Source organism: Saccostrea cucullata, unplaced genomic scaffold (genome assembly GCF_032062105.1).
Source record: "Saccostrea cucullata isolate Sc308-1 unplaced genomic scaffold, CSIRO_AGI_Scuc_v1 ctg963, whole genome shotgun sequence".
Lineage (NCBI taxonomy): Eukaryota > Metazoa > Mollusca > Bivalvia > Ostreida > Ostreidae > Saccostrea > Saccostrea cuccullata.
In genome coordinates, this window is record NW_026940323.1 from 97,850 (window position 1) to 118,694 (window position 20,845).

General features: G+C 32.5%; 1 protein-coding gene across 1 annotated transcript; it reads right to left on the bottom strand.

The window, feature by feature from the left end:
* Positions 1-14,786: 14,786 nt before the first annotated feature.
* LOC134255117 (kielin/chordin-like protein) lies at positions 14,787-17,392 on the bottom strand. Its single transcript, XM_062737636.1, has 2 exons — positions 17,312-17,392; positions 14,787-15,542 (listed from the first exon to the last, which is right to left on the bottom strand). Exons 1-2 carry the CDS (start codon positions 17,390-17,392, stop codon positions 15,018-15,020), a joined length of 606 nt encoding a protein of 201 aa, XP_062593620.1. The 3' UTR covers positions 14,787-15,017.
* Positions 17,393-20,845: the final 3,453 nt, after the last annotated feature.

Below are 20,845 nucleotides of genomic sequence, written 5' to 3' on the forward strand. Positions count from 1 at the left end.
TTAACTTCACGTCCTTTGGCTAAAAGTAATTCTGATCTTTCATGTTCCTTTGCTTTAAGTATTCCATCATCTATAAGCTGGACTGGATATTTCTGTTTAAAAAGATACGTTTTAAGTTCATGTAAACGGATGTCCCTTGTATCCTTTTCACTGACAATGGCGCATATACGTCTGGCAAGGTTATAAGGAATGGCTGTTTTGGTATGATGCGGATGGCAGGAACCAAAATGTAAGTATTGGTGTGTATCCGTCACTTTGTAAAATATGTCAGTAACAATCCTTGTGTCCTTCTTAACAACGAGAACATCTAGGAATGGTAGTTCATTTTCACTGGTATCTATTGTAAATTTGATGTTGGCATTCAACTCATTTAATATTTTATGAAAAACGTCTAATTTTTCGACACTCTCATCCCATAAAATAAAACAGTCATCTAGAAATATTTTCCATTTAGATTTAAGGTTATTGGCTATATCTTATCATATCATATATATATATATTTATATATATAATCTAATGTATACCATGAGCCGTACTTTTGATATATGATATGATATCTTTTGTACAAGTTTAGTCATACGTTAAAAAGAAACAATAATACTAATTTCTATAACAATAAATTAAGTCAACAAAGTAAGGATTATACAAAAAAAATTACATATTTGAAATAAATTTCATACAAGAATCCGAAACTGTTGGAAAATACAATTTGCTTTCGAATTTTTTTTTACCAAAAGCGTCCATTTTATCCTATCTTTAGATATGCATTAATTATTGATAACGTCAATAAATGCACTTACCTTTACTATTTTAAGGTCCAACGTACAAATAAAAGTCGTTACTGTTTTTCCTTTTTATAGGAAACCAATAATTAACTATACCCTCAGTTTATTATTTTTTGTCAATATCAGTTATTTGTCAAAATTATTGTCATTTAGAGAGCAAATTATTATCTACAAATCATAATTGGAAAATAATACACAGATGTCAATAAAGGAAAATGCTTACATAATCTTATATGTCTCTCACACGTGGACCTCATTTTTTTCATTTGCAATTTCGAAAAAAAAACTTCGCACGCTAGGATGTTGTTGAATGTAGAATAGCCAAAGTCCCTGTTTCCTTGAAGATTACATATACATACATGTATATCGTATATACCGCTATCAAGCCATCTGTATAGGTTATTGAGACTTGCTGTACCATTAAAGAAAGATACAATAACGTTGATTTCAATGATATATACAATTACATACATGTAAATATAATGTTATAATGTACTTAGGTGTACCTGATATAACCTTCATAAAAATATAAATATCAGGCATAATATACCTTCTCTTTATTTGTAAGTATTACAAAAAAACTCTTTCGCGTCGAAAAAGAAATTCAGTAGAATGTTAATTTATGGATACGAACCATGTCGAAAGGTTTATAAATGATATTTTAAAAGGGTTATACTATAATAACTTCGAAAATTATGATGCGTGTCCACTCAAAGAGACTGCAGAATACCAAACCCAAATTAAAATTAAAGTTTTCCAAATCACTAAAGTATCTGAAGGTTATTCATGATTTCGTATTTGTTTTTAAATTTCATTATTAATTTATTTTTTGGATACCCAGTATAAATATAAATATTCTAAACAAATAAGATGCCCAAAAGAAATTAAAAAAAGTATATTTCATTATCCTTCAAGGAAATGTTTAATAAAGCATTTGAATTCCTTGGTCCTTGGTAATATCTAGCAACATATCTAGCAAGATATCGTATTTATTAATTATTTTTTAAAAAAAAAAAGCATAAAGATTTTTTAAGTTTACTGCGTAATTGTGTTTCTAATTGATTTATTAATTTTGGTTTACATCTTGTTGGATACTTAATGTTAATACAAAATCTAAAAAAAAATTATATATAAACCCATCATAAGATAAAAGGTCTAAGAACAGAAAAATGAATCTAGTGTTACAATATCTCTCAAATGAAATATATAGAGATAACAAACAGTATCTGAGCTAGAAAGTCCATTATCCATTTGGAAATGGGAGCATAGCAACGCAGACCACCAAAATAACACAAATCATATTAGGTGCCATTCAGGGGTGACCATACACTGCAGACCGGTTACACCCGCCATGTTCCTCTTTGTCAAATTCGAAAAAAAGAACATGGACAACTCAGTAGTGTGTAAATAATAGATTTACAATCATTATGAAAAATGCCAGTCAGCATTTGACTAAATGTAGTAAATATGTATTTGTTGACTAGTTAATTTTATCAACCATAGAACCTACAAAATTCAAATTTAATAAAAACAATTTATATTCTTGCTTCATTATTATGCCCCCCTTCGAAGAAGGGAAGTAATATTGCTTTGCTGCTGTCTGTCGGTCTGTCTGCCGGTCCACTTGGCTCCGTTCATTTCTTTACAACTGTTGCAAATACTGAAATGAAATTTGGTATACTGATAAATCAGATTACTATCTATGTCAAGTTCTGTTTTGTGGTACGGTCGCGCCACTTTTGACAGAGTTTTGCCCCTTGGACTTAGAAAAATTCCAATTATTTGCAGTTTTCGTTTATTTTCCTTGCAGAGGTGGCACAAACTGAAATGAAATTTAGTAAACAGATTTATCAGGTGACTATTTAGGCCAAGTTCTGTTTTCGTTACAATCGCACATTCATGACAAAGTTATGCCCTTTTGGACTTTGAAAAATTCCATTTTCTTTGGGGGGGGGGGTATATATGTGTTTTCCAAACATTTATTGTTTATTGGTCCAGAACCTACCTATTTTTGGAAATTGTTTAAACATAGAATACAATAGCTTTTCTGAATCAAACCAAATGCTGCACAAAAGACGAGAGGTGACGATTAAATGGTTAAAGTCATCACTTTAATCGCTTAATTTGCGTCTTGCTAAATGTGTAATTAATACGAGTATACGTTATTTCAGCACTCCAATTTTTATATCACTGTATCAGAAAGTTAATATGAGCATCGTTCTCTGTCCATCTATAAACTTTTTTTTAATATTCAAAATCTATTCTATGTAACTACAATTTCAACTCAAATTTCAATCAATCATCATGGCTAAAAAAGAAATCCACATCCTTAGTTGTTCAATTGAAAGGCCATACACTAATAAAAGGGAAAACAATAAATAATTAGTGAAAACGTTGCAGGTGTGCAAATTCTTTTCAAAATCAAAACCAGAGACGAAAGCTAATTGCTATTGAAATCAATATGTGATTGGAAGGCCCTGCTTTAATTTTCCATTGCTGCGCTACGTCAAACTGTATACGCTCTGTGTTAAACTGTAAAACCTGTAACATTTTGATAGCTTACATTTCTTTCATCTGTTACTGGACAGAGCTTCTAAACCGAAATATTTCGAGTCCACAGCGTAATAATATAAATATAATGAGATGTTTTAACCATACAAAGAGACGTTAGAGTAGTCTTGGGCATCAATCTTACGATAGACCTTTAATACTCGATTTCTCTCGATTGATTTCTACTCTAAGTTAATCAACAGTTACATGTAAATCAAGATCATTCGGAACAAATGTTATTCTGTCCCTTTTAAAACCTTAAATACGGTTCTTGAAAAGGTCACGGAAAGCCCATTTTTTTATTCTTCGACACCACAAAAAAGGCTCAGATCCGTAATTTTGGATATTGCAAATCATAGGCTTTTGAACCCCATCATTTACATAAGAAATTGCAGCTAAAACACCTTTTAAATATACTTCAATATGCCAAGAAAGAAACTTATGCAGTTTATATAAGTAATATTCTTTATCACAAAAATTTCCAGCATTGTATTCCACCATATTTCAAATTAGAGACTTCACCTTATATTCCCTACAAATATGCATTGACCATTACTCCCAAACCTTTCAAATAACAAAAATCTTACATTTCCAGGATACCGCGTATCTGAAACATAATCCTTCATCGTGTTCATGTTCTTCTTCACCGTATAACTATATATGTTTTGCAATTACTTGAATAAATAAGAAAAAATTCTATAGTCCCGCTTGAGACTTTATTACAGGTGACGTTAATAAAGTTAATAATGAGGATCTTAGATCATGTAATTTAAAAGGTCCTAAATATAGGAACCCTAACTCTCCAACTGGCGTCAAAATTTCATAAATATTATAAATTGTGTCCAAAATTACTCCAGGCGATAAAACAGATATGAAAAAGGTTTTGACACTTTGTCAGAATAAAATAAGTGAATCAGGTCAATGTTAAATTTGCATATTAAAAGATTTATGAAAAAGTCGTCTTTAAAAAGATAAAGTGGCAATATGAAAAGAGTCTAGAACCTCCTGCATTTAATTGGACAAGTGGTCTTCCATCATATATTCATAGTTCCCTTTCTAAAGAGAAAATTCTTTTAAATCATAAATAAGTTTTGAATATTTTTAATATTTCAAAGAACCAAACTGATTTTGAACTCCCATATACGTATTAATTGAATTCTAAAACGTCATAAGGACTAGAATCCTTACAAACAAAGATATTAATCGGATTTCAGTAAATGTACAACCAAGCCTCTTTCTTTACCACTCACTAAGATTTTAACAGTAGTGAAGGAGAAATGATCAATTTGAAATCGCACTGATACCCATTGCGTCCTGTTATTAGCAGACCTATTTTTGTGTTGATATGAAGCAGAATTTATGAAAAATCTTATGCGTGAAATGAAAAATAAGGAGATAACGAACAGAATTCATAGTCCATAAAACAATACAAAATAGGATCAGAGCAATCACGGACCACAGAAACAACAGAGGCTGGATCAGGTGCCAAGGAGGAGTGAGCATCCCCTGCTGACCGGGCACAACCGCCGTGTGCTCCTTGTCATGATCGGAATATAACGGAAAAATCCGTCGTCAATTCAATGTATAAATCATAGACTTATAATAAGTATGAAAAACGTCAGACAGAATAAGACTCAAAGATAAATTGTTGTTACTGAAAAGGTCATTGTATCGAACATAGAACTTAAGTTGATATTCTTGTTTCCTCACCTTTTGTAATAATTAACCTCCTTTCAAAAATTGTTTATACAATGTTCATAGAGCATGATCTTGTGTATCGAATCAACTGACATATATAAACTCCGTATACAGGCAATGAAGATATTTTGCTGCATAAGTAAGTGAAGTTGACGATAGAAAAAAGTTAATTTATATGCCATGTCTCTTATTTTAGGATCACTCTAATGTATCGAATCCACATATAACAGGAAATATCCTCGAGAAATATAGATTCGGATTTATTCACATGATTAATTCCTTCGCCTCCACTTTTGCACATTGGGAGTGTTATAGTTTATAGCAGTTTATAGACGTCTTGTTTTTATATGTATACTGGTTATTTAATACTTCTTTGCATGTTATCTGCCTAACAACATGACTCATGTTTCCTATCAGCTTGTAGCCAAAATTTTTTTCCCAACAACAGCTACTCTACAGGCGATAGCCAGTTTGCAGATTATTTTTAGCATAAAAATGGCGAGGTAATGATTTAAAATTCAAAGAGTTTTAAACTTAAAAGTCATGTAGATGTATTTCTTGTATATAGACTTATTGAATCATCAGTTAAAGATACTGTAAAGCAATCACGGACCTCCAAAGCATCAGAGGTGGGATCAGGTGCCAGAGAGGACTGAGCATCCCTTGCCGACCGGTCGCACACGCCATGTGTTCCTTGTCATGATTGGGAAATATCGGGAAAATCCGTCGTTGATTCATTGTTTTAATAATGAACTAATAATTAGTATGAAAAATGTCAATCAGAATTAGATTCAATGATAAATCATAGTTGCTGACAATTTCATTGTATCGGCAATATTGAATAAATGATGCCTTTAATCGAGATGGCTGATAGCAAGTGTCGCAGTAATTGCTGACAAGGACATCTATCACTGCTTAGCTAAGTAACAAATAAAGGTAAAAATTGCAGCCATTCTCACGCAACTGACTAAACCCTATTCATACGACAAACTTGTGCTTATGTGTGCAAATTTGCATATAAGTTAATCTACACACATATGTCAAAGTTAATTTGTTATGCGTTCAGACGAGATCTATGTACTATAAGTAAAACATCATATTTTCATATAAAATAAGGAGATAGACAGATTAAGAATTATGATTTTTTATGGAAAAGGGTATTTCCTTACTATTTGGGTAGAAAACAAACTTGAGAACTGTCCTTAAGGAAACTAAGGGGGTGTCCGAATTACTGATTTATTGGTACGAAAAAACAAACTTAATGACTTCAAGGACAAAGAATGGTATGAGAAAATACACACGAAGAAAGAAAATTTATCATTTTTTTTTAATGTTCGAAAATGTTTTGGCCTTGGACCTAAAGACTGTAGCAGAGCCGTTGAATGTAAAGAAAAAGGTGACTGTTGCCATACTGGTTGACGTCTTCAGCAGACATGGGACTATATCATATTATATTATATCTTTTTAGTGCTGGAAAAATTATAGTACATTAAGTGTCCGAAGTCATTATAAAATATCTGCTTGAATATGATAACTTATATGTGAGTAGCTCGCCTAAATTAAAAACAGAGAAAGGTAGAAGAAAGTTAAGAAAAACTAAACGGTAATGGGCCCCGAGCGATTGATGGGATGCATGTTCATATCACGGCTCCGGAGCAGTCCAAAGGAGACAACTTGTATTGTAAGGCCTTTAATTATTGATCTTATAGGGCACTTGTTTGCAACCCAGATATATTTTAATAGACATACACAAAGGTTTGCCAGAAAGGATGCAAGTTGAACTCGCTTTTGCAAATGCGAAAATTTATCTCGGAGGAGATAATGACTCCTTGTTTAGAGTTTGCCTTCTAGCCACCATGTTCACCGACGTATATTTTACACGCCTATGCATAACCGAGGATAAACTTAAAATGGATGTTTATGCAATAAAGAAAACCAAAAACATGCATCTGTAAATTAGCTGCGTGTTCATACGAAAAAGTTTACACATATGAACTAATAAATTGCTACAAAGTGTATGGAAAAGTTAATTTGCACCTAGTCCTGTCCAGGTGTAAATTTACTCAACTGTGCAGAATTTTCATATGTGTAAATTAGTTCATACGACAAAAATTGCATATGTGAGTAAATTTATTTATGTGTAAAATATACTGACGTAGGCAAATCATGTTGAATGAATGGGGTATTAGATGACTGAAGTTTAATTCTTCAGGCTGAATTTTTCTAAATTAATTTAATTTATCATTTTCGTTCAATGTTTTCATCTTCATCTTAACAGATTTCTTAATGCCCATATATCATTCAATATTTTCATTCTCCAAAATAAAGGTCAATAGCAACAAGGCCTGCAAGAGTATTTTTGATATAATTCATTAATTAAGCGAACGTTTCAACAAGATTGTTAACGTTCTGTGACAAAATAAACCAACTAGGTATTTCACATATTAAAACTTCAATACATATATAAATTTGAAACTTTAGTAGTCTGTAAGGATGTCCATCATATGCAATTAAACGTTTAGCAGATGTTCATGTCGGAAGAGCATTTATACGACCCGTTACAATCACATTTACAGAAAATTCTTAGGCAGACGTCGCGATCGTCATAGTAGAATTGCCCGGCAGGGTAGTTCCTTCCTTTTACTGTACATCCCGGACAGCTTCTATCTGGTATTTGTAGGTAGGCGTCTACAGATATTCTGTGTCCTCGTAGCGGGGCAGTTCCATGATCCATCACAGTTACATCGACAATTGAAACGGTAACACCCCTCATCAAAACTAAAGTCACTGTTTCCTGGGTACTCTACCCCTTTTGCTTGACATGTTCGACATTGATTGGATCCTGTGGGTTTTCGGCAGAGGTTCTGGGTCAGGAAGGAGGGGCAGTCCCATGATCCATCACAATAACATCGACAATGGAAGAGGAAACACCGCTCATCAAAACTAAAGTCACTGTTTCCCCTATAACTTATCCCATTTCTCCGGCAATCCATGCAGGAATCGGCGGTGTAAATCAAACACAAAACCAAGGAAATTACTAATAGCTTCTGCATCTGTAAATAAAATGGTGTCCGATTAGAAATATTAAAAATGTACTTTTTTTCATTGACCGTACGAAGGGTTAACACAGTATATCCAAATTACAAAAAAAAATTAACAATACCTAGATGATTCATATTTACAGAAAATCGATCCTTTTCGTCACAAAAACTTCGTGACAAAAAAATTTGAATTGAAGAGAAAAAACCGAAGAAAGTGTTGATGCAGTTCCTAGCAATTTTTAAAGATGTATTTTTCTCTGAATTTTGGCTGTACATTATTTCTAATTAGTTTCTTTACAAACCGAGACATGTGTCCAGTATATAGAGTAAATTTATATAACTCATAAATACATAAAATTATTGATATTATTGGATTAAAAGCATTTCTTAACAATCCGATTTCCTTCCCGTTGCATGTAAATATTGCCAAAAAAATGTAAAAATTTATATGCTATTTGAGAAAGTTGTAGATTTTTAAATTTAATTTAAAAAAAATTAAAATAAATTCGAGCTCCTTTATCCTTGCAAAACAATCCTAATGAAAGGCGACTTTTTACTGAAACTACAAAAACTGTACTTACAAAAACATGTGATTAAAATCACTTACAAAGTAATTTCGCTTTTCTGATATATACTAATGAAAGCTTATGGCAGTAGTACATGTAATATGAGTTTTTCATACTTTATTTGGTTAAACAAGTTTCGCGCCTACCTCTAGACTCGTATTGAAAGCAACTTCGTCCACATATACACGAACCGTGGAAATCTCAAATAACTTTTATAGCCAAGGACATGATAAGTGATGACCAAATACGAATAATTTTGAATGAATTTTGAAAATTGCCTACAGTCTTTGCGTCCTGTTGACCCTATGATGACAGTCAGTAGATATGATTATAATTATGAGTAAGTTACTTTACGAAGATACAATGTTTCTTTTCATTATTAATTTAATTAAGGGGTTCTTCAAATCTATAGCAAAATCCTGACACAAAAAATGAGAATAATCAAGGTTTACATAACATCTGCTTCGCAATGATGGAATATTATCTTCAGTGTAACTGTCCAAACAAATTTCAAAATCATTTTCATAGTTAGAATGTCAACGAACAGTAATTGCGTGATGACATGTATTACGATCATTAAGCAACTTGTTGACATTCATGTTTAACATAATTATATCTCATTTTAACCTTTAATTTATTTAAAGTGGAGGTCATCCGGAAAGCTGTGCTGTGCATGATGAACCACTATCACTTCCAGTGAAAGAAGCTATTTTCACAGTTTGATAGTTTTTGTTCTTATGTAAAAATCAGAAGTTTTCTTGCCTCTAAAAAGCTTGATTCCATTCCAACACAGACACGAATAATGAACTTTTCTATGTCATTGTGCTTTGACGATACATCGATACATGCATATTTCTTATGTATATGAATTAAAGAACGCATAAAAAAACTGGTACAATGAAATTAAATTTATTGTTGTCAAAGGTAACTGTAGAAGGTATTGTTGGAGTACCCCCCCCCCCCCCCATCCCAAGATTTCAGCTGGAAGGACTGACTCTGTAGAATAATTTCCCCTCGCGGAAATCCAAATCCAGATTCAATTTTCCTAAAAGAATTCTGAGATCGAGCAACGTCTACGAGGAACAGCAGACTCCCCAAAAGGCGAACGCACTTTTACATGTAATCAACCTCCATGAAAGTTAATTTATTCCTTGAATTTGTAACGTCACAAATTAATGCATTCATTTTCATCCAGCATGCATCAGTAATATACGCGTGTAAGTCCGAGAGCTCTTGAAATGTTCACAAAACGTAACTTAATCGGACGCTTTTTTTACAATTTAAAGCTAAACAATAAATCATTCTAAAAAACTAAATTTACATTGAAAGCAGCATAGTTTTTACATAAAGATTCATAAAAAGTCAAGCAATTGTAATTATGACACAAATTCCCTTCTTTTATGTCACTTAGCGCTATTTTCTCGTTTCACTTATTCAGAATAATAATGATAATGAATAAGTGAAGGTTTCCCCCGCATTTTCAAACATCTGTTTCTTGGCAACTGCAAAAGAGTGTCAATCAAAGATATAAACTTTTTTTTTCATTTAAAAAATTCAATAAGTGTCTATATTCCTATTTCTTTTTTTTTCAACTATTTTCTCTGATAAATAAATAGAAAAAAATACCACGAACTTTTAAACCAACCCTCGTTCAGAAAGTTTTTAAAAATATTCATTTAGAAGCATCAAAATTCTCATGGTTTTCTTCATGAAAATCATAACATTTTTGCTTTTGAAAACTTAATATCACCCGAGTCGCCCAGGCACATTTCCTAGGCAAAGATAATGATGAGGCCAACCTTAAGATTTTGCGTCGGTAGGTGGGTAGAATTTTTTTCGCTGAAATTTTTTTAATCATATTAATTTTTAAGAATCTTTTTTTTTCAAAATGCATAAAAAAAATATTTACTTTGTATATCCTGTAGGTATAAACATTTTGAGTCGGGCCACTTTGAGCCAGTCTCTCGAGAGAAGGGAGCCAACCTCATCTTGGGTGTCACTGTTATTGCCGGAATTTCCCTCAACCGAGATGATATCGTGACGTCGCACAGGGTAGGGGCACCAAGAAACGAGCAATCGAATCAAGGCGGACGATCGGGACCATATAATTGCAAGACTGCGTTCTGCCGATCTGAAATTCATGCTAGTTAAAAGCTACGAAAGCTTAAAAGCGAATCCTGAAACAAGGCATGTGATGATCAACAAGGATCTCACCAAGCGTCGAGACAAACTTCTATATATGTGTCGCCAGCTTTGCCGACAGCATAAAATACTAAAGGTTTGGTCATCAAACGGAAAAATCCGCATCCGAGATAATAAGAAAAAAACATATCTCATCAGACAGGAGGACGACCTGTCCGTTCGGCCACGTTCCGCAGTGATAGCATCTATCCGTTAGTTTTGACATCCGTCCTTTCCAGATATTTATTAAATGTGATTGTCTGTGTATAAATACCTATATTATATACAACGAACAGTTGACAAACAAAATCTGCATTTTGTTTCATAAATTAAAATGTTGTTCAAAATTTGTAATAAATTTTAATATAGCCTTTAATATTTGTCTATATATATAGGTTGTTTTTTTTTTGCAATTCTAAACCCACAACTATGCCACCACATCTATGCTTCTCCGTCTAGTAATTTTTTGTACATACATGTACGTTGTTCTATTGGCTAAGCTCATACACAACCAGCTACACAATTTATACTGCAACTGTCATCAGTGGTCAACTGTTGTTTTTTCAGACTGCGGTCTTATACTTCCATACAATTATACATATCAAAAGATAGACAATGGGTAACTCACTAGAAGAATATCGAGCTGCAGTCGGTTTATTCTATTTATCAGGTACAGGCTTAATCTGGCTAAGACAAAATTGAAGCCTTAAATTTTTATTTTTCATCTATTTTTACTATTGATGATTCAAACAAAACACTACCAAACATGTACAATCTATGTAGTAGCACATTTTGTAAAATATCAATTGAAGAACATGAAGTATCAGACATTATTTCAATACTTCCCGTGAACAAAGCTATAGGTCCCGACTGTATAAGTCATAAAATGTTAAAATCTACCCTTCAGTCTGTTGTTAAACCACTCTCTACAGTGCAGGGAAATAATTTTGTTACAGCATCAATGCTGATTTTGGTGCTTCCTATGCTTGCTGATTTTGATGCTTCCTTTGCTTGCTGATTTTGATGCTAGTTATCCTTATCCTGATCCTGGTTTTATCCTTATCCTGATGCTGGTTTGAAACTAGGTCAATGCTAGTAATGCTACCAGAAGTAGGATTATCCTGCCGGAAGTGGATAATTCAAAAACAGCATCGCTATTTTAAGCCATTAAAAATAATTTTTGGGGTAATTTTTATTTGTAATTTGTATTAAATGACTTTCCTTTATCTGTTTTCACTTTGGTCAATGCTAGTTCTATCCTTTGCTTGCTGATGCTGATCCAAGTAATGCTGTTTTTTTAAATGCTGATGCTGATGCTAGTTCTATCCTGATCCTACTTATGCTGATCCTGATGCTGGTTTATGTAACAAAATTAGTTCCCTGCACTGTATGTTATACAACAGGTCCCCGTCAGATAGAATATTTCCATCTTTCTGGAGAGTAGCTCATGTTATTCCTCTTTTTAAAATGACCCCTCTTTGGTTTCAAATTATAGACCTGTGTCGCTGTTATCTTGTGTTATCTTGTGTTAGTAAAATTATGGAAAGAATTATTTTTAAACATGTGTACAATTATTTTCACGGTAATAATCTGTTTTATCGATATCAAGCCGGTTTTTTACCAGGACATTCTACTGTGTATCAATTACTAGAAACGTACAAAATATTGATGAAGGAAAAGTATGTTGTATGGTTTTTGTGATTTGTCTAAAGCATTTTACAGAGTATGGCACAAGGGTCTCATTTTTAAATTACAAACTTATGGTTTATCCGAAGATATCCTCCAGTGGTTTTTTAGTTATTTAAATCATAGGTCACACAAAGTAATGTATAAGGATTTGTTCTCTTCAAAACTTGATTTATATGCAGGTGTACCACAGGGCTCTGTATTGGGGTCACTTTTATTTCTGATAAATGTAAATGATGTTGCTGAAAATATGATGTCCATGTGTAGATTATTTGCTGATGATAATTCGCTTCAACAATGTTCATACAATATTTTAGACTTTGAATACAAGCTAAACCACGATTTACACATTTTAGAATCATGGTCAGATAAATGGCTTCTAAAATTTAACCCATCTAAAACAAAGGTAGTCTTCTTTAACACAAAGGCCATTTCTATTATGCCAAAATTATTTTTTAAAGGAGATAGGCTAGAATGCATCCCAGTCCATAGACACTTGGGATTATTATTGTCACAGAATCTCAGCTGGTCTGCATATATTGACGGTATTGTAAACAATGCTTATAAAAAACTTGGGCTTTTGAAAAAACTAAGTTTAAATTGAGTAGAAATAACCTTTCAATATTGTACACTACATTTATTAGACCAATGCTCGAATACGCTTCTAAAGTATGGGATGGGTGCTCTGAACAAGATTCTGAAAAGCTGGAAAAAGTACAACTAGCTGCGGCTAGAATTGTCATCGGACTTCCTATTTTTGCATCTACTGAAACACTTTACTTAGAGACGGGTTGGGAAACTTTAAAATTTAGGCGTTATGTTGCAAAAATGTCTACTATGTTCAAAATACATAAAGGGACTGTCCCTGAATATTTAAATATTATTGTACCAAACAAGCATGAAAATGTATCAAAATACAATACCCGCAATAAAGAACAGTTCATTATTCCAAGATGTAGATTAGATCTATTCAAAATGTCATTTGTGCCAGACGCCGTGAAACAATGGAATTTATTGAAATTAGGTACAAGAGAAGCCATCTCAATTAATTCCTTCCGTAAAAACTTAAAAGCTTGTACAAAAATCATCAATCCGCCAACATCTTTTTCTTTTGGTAAACGCTACACAAACATACTTCATACTAAACTAAGACACAACTGTTTACTTAATTATGATCTATATAAACGCAATATTATAAACAGTCCTCTTTGTTCCTGTGGAGAGTATGAAGATGTTTATCATTATTTTTTTTTGCCTGTACAAAGTATGCAAATGCTAAAAACAATCTTTATAACCATCTGTTCATGCTTGAAGAATTGGTTGCTATTGACACTAATTTACTATTATGGGGTGACAGAGATTTGCCTGTATCAATTAATATTAATATTTTTGCTGCTGTCCATAGATTTATTACTGAAACATGTAGATTTTAAATTTAATTGCATCACTTGAAAATATTATAATTATTATATTTTAATGTATTTTTTGCATGGCATATTGTTATATTTATGGAGAGGAACTTGTAAGTTGCAGGAACTTGTTTCCAATCCATTTGACTCGTTCAATAAGATATGTTCAAAACAAGGGAGCCAACTCTCTTTCAAAATTTTAGTGAATTAACCGTCACAAAAGTTAAGCAATTAACCTATAAAAAACATTATCATTTTTAAACATTTACAATTCTTAAAAAAAAATCCCTTTAGTTTTCAGAAGTTTTCAAGCTTATTCTGGTGGCGCAGTGCTTAGAGAAACTGATCTAGAATCAAGGATTCGGTTATTATGTAGCGGAAACGGTAGCTCAGTAGATAGAGCGCTCGTTACTTCGAATCTCGGCTGCTTCTGACCTTCGTCGATAAAAAAAGGGTTGCACTAGGCACATTAAGGTGAAAGTTGCGCATCCCTCCGATGAGATGATAAAAATAGAATATAACAATAACCAATACTTATTGTACAGTTAAATCTACTGATCAATATTAAAGCAATATAGGTACAAGTACAATTTTTAAAATTTGTTTTATTTTTTATCGAGGAAAAACAATTAATGTAAACTGAATTTACAAGTTAAAATATATTTCCTGATTTAAGCCGCTTTCTTTGTCTTTTTTTTTTGCGCTTATATCAGCATATTATTGTCGTATCTTTTCAAAACCGAAATTGACACGAACTATCAATCAACGGAAGAGAATTCTAATAGTAACATACTCTATATTAACAAAAAACTATAATAATTATTCATGATGAATACATTTTCATTTTGAAACTTGTGTATGTAATTAGCCTAAATCACAAAGTCAACAGGTATAATAGAAACGTCACTATTTTGACGTCAAATAACGCTGCTATGACGTAGAACGACATGGGTCCCCCTTAATATAATTCATTAATTTTGCAAGTGTTTATAGTATTTAATAAAAAAGACGACTAATTTTTTATCTACTAAAACTTCAATACAAATATAAATTTGAAACTTTAGTAGTCTTTGGGGATGTCCATCATGTGCAATTAAACGTTTAGCAGATGTTCATATCGGAAGCGCAGCTATATGACCCGTTACAATCACATTTACAGAAAATTCTGAGGCAGACGTCGTCATAGTAGAATTGCCCGGCAGGGTAGTTTCTCCCTTTTACTGTACATCCTGGACAGCTCCTATCTGGTACTTGTGGGCGTCGACAGATGTTCTGTGTCCTCGTAGCGGGACAGCTCCATGATCCATCGCAGTTACATCGACAATTGAAGCGGTAACACCCCTCATCAAAACTAAAGTTACTGTTTCCTGGGTACTCTCTCCCTTTTGTTTGACATTTTTGACATCGATTCGATCCTGAGGGATTTCGGCAGATATTTTGGGTCCTAAGGGATGGACAGTTCCATGATCCGTCACAGTTGCATCGACAATTAAAGCGGTAACACCCCTCATCAAAGCTAAAGTCGCTGTTACTCCTATAACTTACGCCATTTCTCCGGCAATCCATGCATGAATCGGCGATGTAAATCAAACACAAAAAGAAGAAAAGTATTAATAGCTTCTGCATCTGTAAATAAAAAAATATCACATTAGAAATACATGTATATGTATATGTATATATAAATGTATATATTTAAAGTGTAGTATTTTCATTGACCGTGCGAAGGGTTAACATATAATATAGTATATCCACATTATAAAAACAATTAAGATACATGTACCTAGATAATTCATATTTACTGAAAATCTGTTTCGTAACAAAAACTTCGTTTCAAGAAAATTTGAATGGAGGAGAAAAAACCGAAGAAAGTGTACATGCAGTTCCTACGTGTATTTTTCTCAGAGTTTTGGCTGTATAATATTTCTTATTCGTATCTCTACAAACCGAGACATGTGTCCAGTATATTGAGTAAATTTATATAACTCATAAATGCATAAAATTATTGATATTATTGGATTTAAAGCGCAACTAGTTTAAGGCCGCCCATAGGAAATATGCCTTAAACTATTCTGAAAAAATCAATATAAAGTTGATATTTTTTTTATTAGCATGAGTTTTAATTCAATGACAATTATACTAATGCATATCTATATGTGGGGTCTCAACCAAGTTTGGCCAAAGAGACTTCACGTACATCAGCTGTTTGTCACGTGAAATGATTAAAATTAGAAAAAAATATGCAGGGATACAAATATCGTAAAAGTTCAAGGATGTACGGATAATTTTTCACTATGAAATTGATTGCGTTTTCTTTAAAACAAATTTTTAAACCAAAAAAATGCAACTTCTCCATGACGAGGAATTATATAAAATTTAGCCGACATTTGATAAACTTTGTGTATTTACACTATATGCATTGAAGAAATATAAAGTTACGGAAAAAATCGACAGCGCACAATTTGCTCCCAGCACTTTTCAATATAGTAGGGACAATAGCTACATGTGTATAAAATATCATGATTAATAATCAAGCGGATATCGTTTAACTTTTGAGATTTTGGAGGGGTCTTACCTTTGATTGTAGTACGTTCTAATATAAAAAAAAAAGCATGACTGCAGCTTTATAGAAGATCTAATAGTTATCAATTAAATAAGACTGTGATCTATAGATTAATGCATCAAAATATGAGTCAATTTTAATCAGATCTCGCTTATTTAGTTTTAATTTTGATATTTTCAAGTTCCACTAATAGCTTGATCCGCGTCTCAAGTACGGAGAAACTGCGTGTCAACTAGCCTATGACGTCATATCTGTTAGTACGGCGAGATCAAGTTGGCTTTGATTTTACATTCAAATAGTGTTATAATGACAAGATAAGTTACACATTGATTAATATTTACAAAAATTATGAGTATTCAAAGTACGTAAAAGTATATGAAAAAGGAAATTATTATTTATTCGCCGAGATTCATTTGTACAATTTCACTGTGACGTCATAATCAAATTCCTGAGGCTCTGCATACACTCATCTACCTTTGGGTAGCCCTTAACCTAGTTGCGAGTATTTTTTTTTACAATCCGATGTCTTTCATGTCGCAAAAAAGATGATTGTAAAAATTTACATGCTATCTTTAAACGCTGCATATTCTTTAACTAAATAAAAAAATAAAATAAATTCAGCGCTCCTTTAGCCACGCAATACAATCCCAATGAAAGGCTACTTTTTACTGAAACACAAAAATTAACTTAAGGAAGACATGTGATTAAAATTACTTACAAAGTAATTTTGCTTTTCTGATATATACTAATGAAAGGTTATACAATATAATAGCAATAGCACATGTACTATATAAGTTTTTCATACTTTCTTTGCTAAATCAAGTTGCGTGCCTACCTCTAGACTCGTCTTGAAGGCAACTTTGTCCAAACATACATGACTGTTGAAATCTCTCATAACTTTTATAGCCAAGGGCATAATAGATGATGACCAATTATGATTAATTTTAAATGAATTTTGAAAATTGCCTGCATTCTGTAGGTCCTTTTGACCCTCTGATGACAGCAGCTATAATTATAATTATGATTTATATGTAGCTACTTTACTAAGATGCAAATTTTCTTTTCATTATTAATTCAATTAAGGGGTTCTTCATTTATTGTAAAATCCTGACATGATAAAAATGAAAATAATCAAGATTTACCTAACATCTGCTTTGCAATGATGGCATTTTATCTTCAATGTAACTGTACAAATAATTTACAAATTTCGAAATCATTTGATAGTCATAATGTCAACGAACAGTAGTTGAGTGATAACATGTATTATGATGTTTAAACAACTGGTTGACATTCGTGTTTAACATAATTGTCTCATTTTAACCTGTAATTTATATATTTTATCGTTGAAACTCACTCCATGTTATGTGGAGGTTGTCCCTAAACCTGTGCTCTGCAGGATAAACCACTGTCAATACATGTAAAAGAAGCTTTTTTTCATAGTTTGATACTTATGGTTCTTATGTAAAAATCAGAAGTTTTCTGGCCTGTAAAAAGCTTGATTCCATTCCAACACAGGCATGAATCATGGCCTTTTTTGTGACTGTGCTTGGATGGTTCATGCAGATTTCTAATATATATGAATTAGAGAACATCAGAAAAAAAGACTTGTACATGAAAATAAAGTTCATCGTTGTTGAAGATAACTGTATCTAAAGTTGAAACAGTAAATCCCCTCTCTAAAAGAAGGGTATTGAGTAGGATTTCGCCTGGGGAAACTGACACTATGTTATTAATTTCCCAATGGAAATTCCACTCCAGATTCAATTTACCTAAAAGAAATTATACGCTATATAACTTATTGCAGTTTCCTTTAAGCTAGTTTCTCAAACAATAAAATAATTACCATAGCTGCAGAATCTATGTATGGCGGGAGGGGACGACACAATATTACATTTGTGTTTTTTTGTTTACTAAAAGATGATCTTAAGCTCATTCACATTTTAAAGAAACATTATAAGAAATCATAATTAAAAAACTGCAGTTTTGCCTTCAACATTTAACGTTTAAATCATGATAACCAGTTTTATTCGATTTTTTTGGAATTGTTAAATTTAAATAAAAAGATATTTTTTGGTACGTTTAACTGTCCATTTATTTGAAGCATTCAAGTATAATTATTTTCATCTTTTTAAACTGCATTCTACGAAAAATACCATAATTTAATCGGTTGGACACTTCAATAACTGCAGCCATAAAAACAATAGATTGATTGTCTATTGTTTAACAAAAGAAATTTCACTCATATGAAGGCGCCACTACTCGCAGGTTTGGAGCAGCAAATTCTGTCTTTTACACGACAGTCATTGTCATAGAGCGATGATGGATATTTTTTGTGCCAGCACCTACTGCAACAATAAAATTCTAACCCGCCACCCCAGGTTCTTGTTTTGGAAATAAATTTTAACCCACATTATAATAAAAACACAAGGTATCTAACCCCGAACTACACTAAGTACACCCCTTCTAAGAAACGCAATCATTTGCACCTTTAGATGGAAATGCATTAGCAAACTTTTAATTACCAAGGTCTTCTACGATAATTGATCTACAAAGCCATGTATGGTATGCATGTTTTTGTTTTCATTTTTCTATGTAAACTGCGTCAAAACTATGCCCGCCGAGTGGAACGTCGAACTCGACCATAAAATTTAAACAAAATTGAGTGAGTTAAAAAAAAATGAATTTTATATTTAAGATATTGCATATTATAAAAAAAAATTCACCTCTTATTTTTCCTTAAAAAACCGTCGACATTTTGTCGATGTAATTTAAGATGCAGATTTTTAGCCGATCAGAATCTTCGTAAGTACCAAGTAAAGTTCAAAATAAAATTTGAAACCCTTAACCAAAATATCTTGACGTCTCTTTACAAGTAAAGCAACAAGCAGTCAATCAAATTTATGTAGCGGGTTTAAATCCAACTGCGGGTCGTTGCGGCCGATCTTTCGGGTCACCTGGTTTAACAAGGAACTGCATCGCAGTATGTCTTTCAAAAAACCGATCCCGCAATGTTCAGCCGTCTATGGGGGCAAGTATATAGTTGATATTCAATGTTTTGTAGTTGAATATAGAATGGGAATGGAATTTTTTTTTTATTTTCACGAATGCAAAGCAAATAACCATGTCTCACACGTGGAGTAAATTCTATATTAAACAACAAAACATTGAATTTTCCGTTTATTATATTTTCTTTGATTTTCCCTTTTCCTCCGTATTTATAATGCAGTCATAGGCTACAGGACATCATAGTTGAGCGGTTGAGACGCCATAGCTAAGTTGTGTGAGATTGAAAACGTTGCAAGAATTTCAACAACATATATGGGGATCCTTGGCAGTTTTGTTATATGTCATGAATGATTTACTGTAAATCACCTTTTATTCGCGAGAACTTTATTTTCGCGTAATTACGCGAGACAGTGTGCTCGCGAAAATTTAATTCTCGCGTATAATAGCATTCCTTAAGATTATATAGAGCAATAACCATAATTCGTGAAAATTTTGTCTCGCTAATCAACTGTCAATGACTATCTCGCGAAAATAAGGTGTCGCGAAAATTTAGTGATCTACAGTATTTCCCAACGGACAAAGGGGTATTTTTTCAACAATTTATATTATTGGAAGTAAAATCTAGAGATTAACAGCAATTCTCATATTAGTCATACTGTGAAAGCATATCACCTTCAATATCTGTAAAATGCAATATTTGACCATTTGTACAATTTAAGAATATTCTTATGAAAAATAATTATAATTTTATTAGAATTTAAGCATAGATGTTGTTCGGTATGAATGTCACATACGTTCGATAAGATACATCCTGAATAATTTATATGCATAATTAAATGCATAATATGATGAAACTTTTAAAACTGTAATTCGAGAATATTTGCCACAGGACTAATTTAAGAGCCCCTGAACGCTAAAACGTATTGTGCGCTAACGGATTTCTAAATATTTTTTTTTGTGTCTGTCCAAAGCTTTTACATTAATTCATGTAAACCGGAATGGGCGATAACCTTATGTCAAAGGATCGTTGGATTTTATAAAAACACTAGCACTGAATATTGTAGGATCGATCGAGAAAGTTTTACCAAGTTATAATTTAATTAAACTATTGTTACTCTGGTAGTTATTACCCGATTCCTATCATTAGCACCTTCAAAGTTTGATTTCTGGGCGTGTAAATCATCTAACGCTCCGAGCTTAACAATGCAATCAAGCATGGCGATTGAACTCGCAGACAATATTGGAATTTTATTACCGTTTATCCAAGAAAATTTCATTCGATGCATGTATTGATTGTTTTAATATGAATAAAAAGCGTAAATACTCCATTTATTTTATTTAGAATAAAAAATAAAATAAATTT

Coding starts and splice junctions, on each gene's coding strand:
- LOC134255117 (XM_062737636.1), bottom strand. CDS start 17,392: ATGCCCTTGGCTATAAAAGTTATGAGAGATTTCAACAGTCATGTATGT. Junction 15,543..17,311: donor CCTTCAAGACGAGTCTAGAG/GTAGGCACGCAA, acceptor TTTTATTTACAG/ATGCAGAAGCTATTAATACT.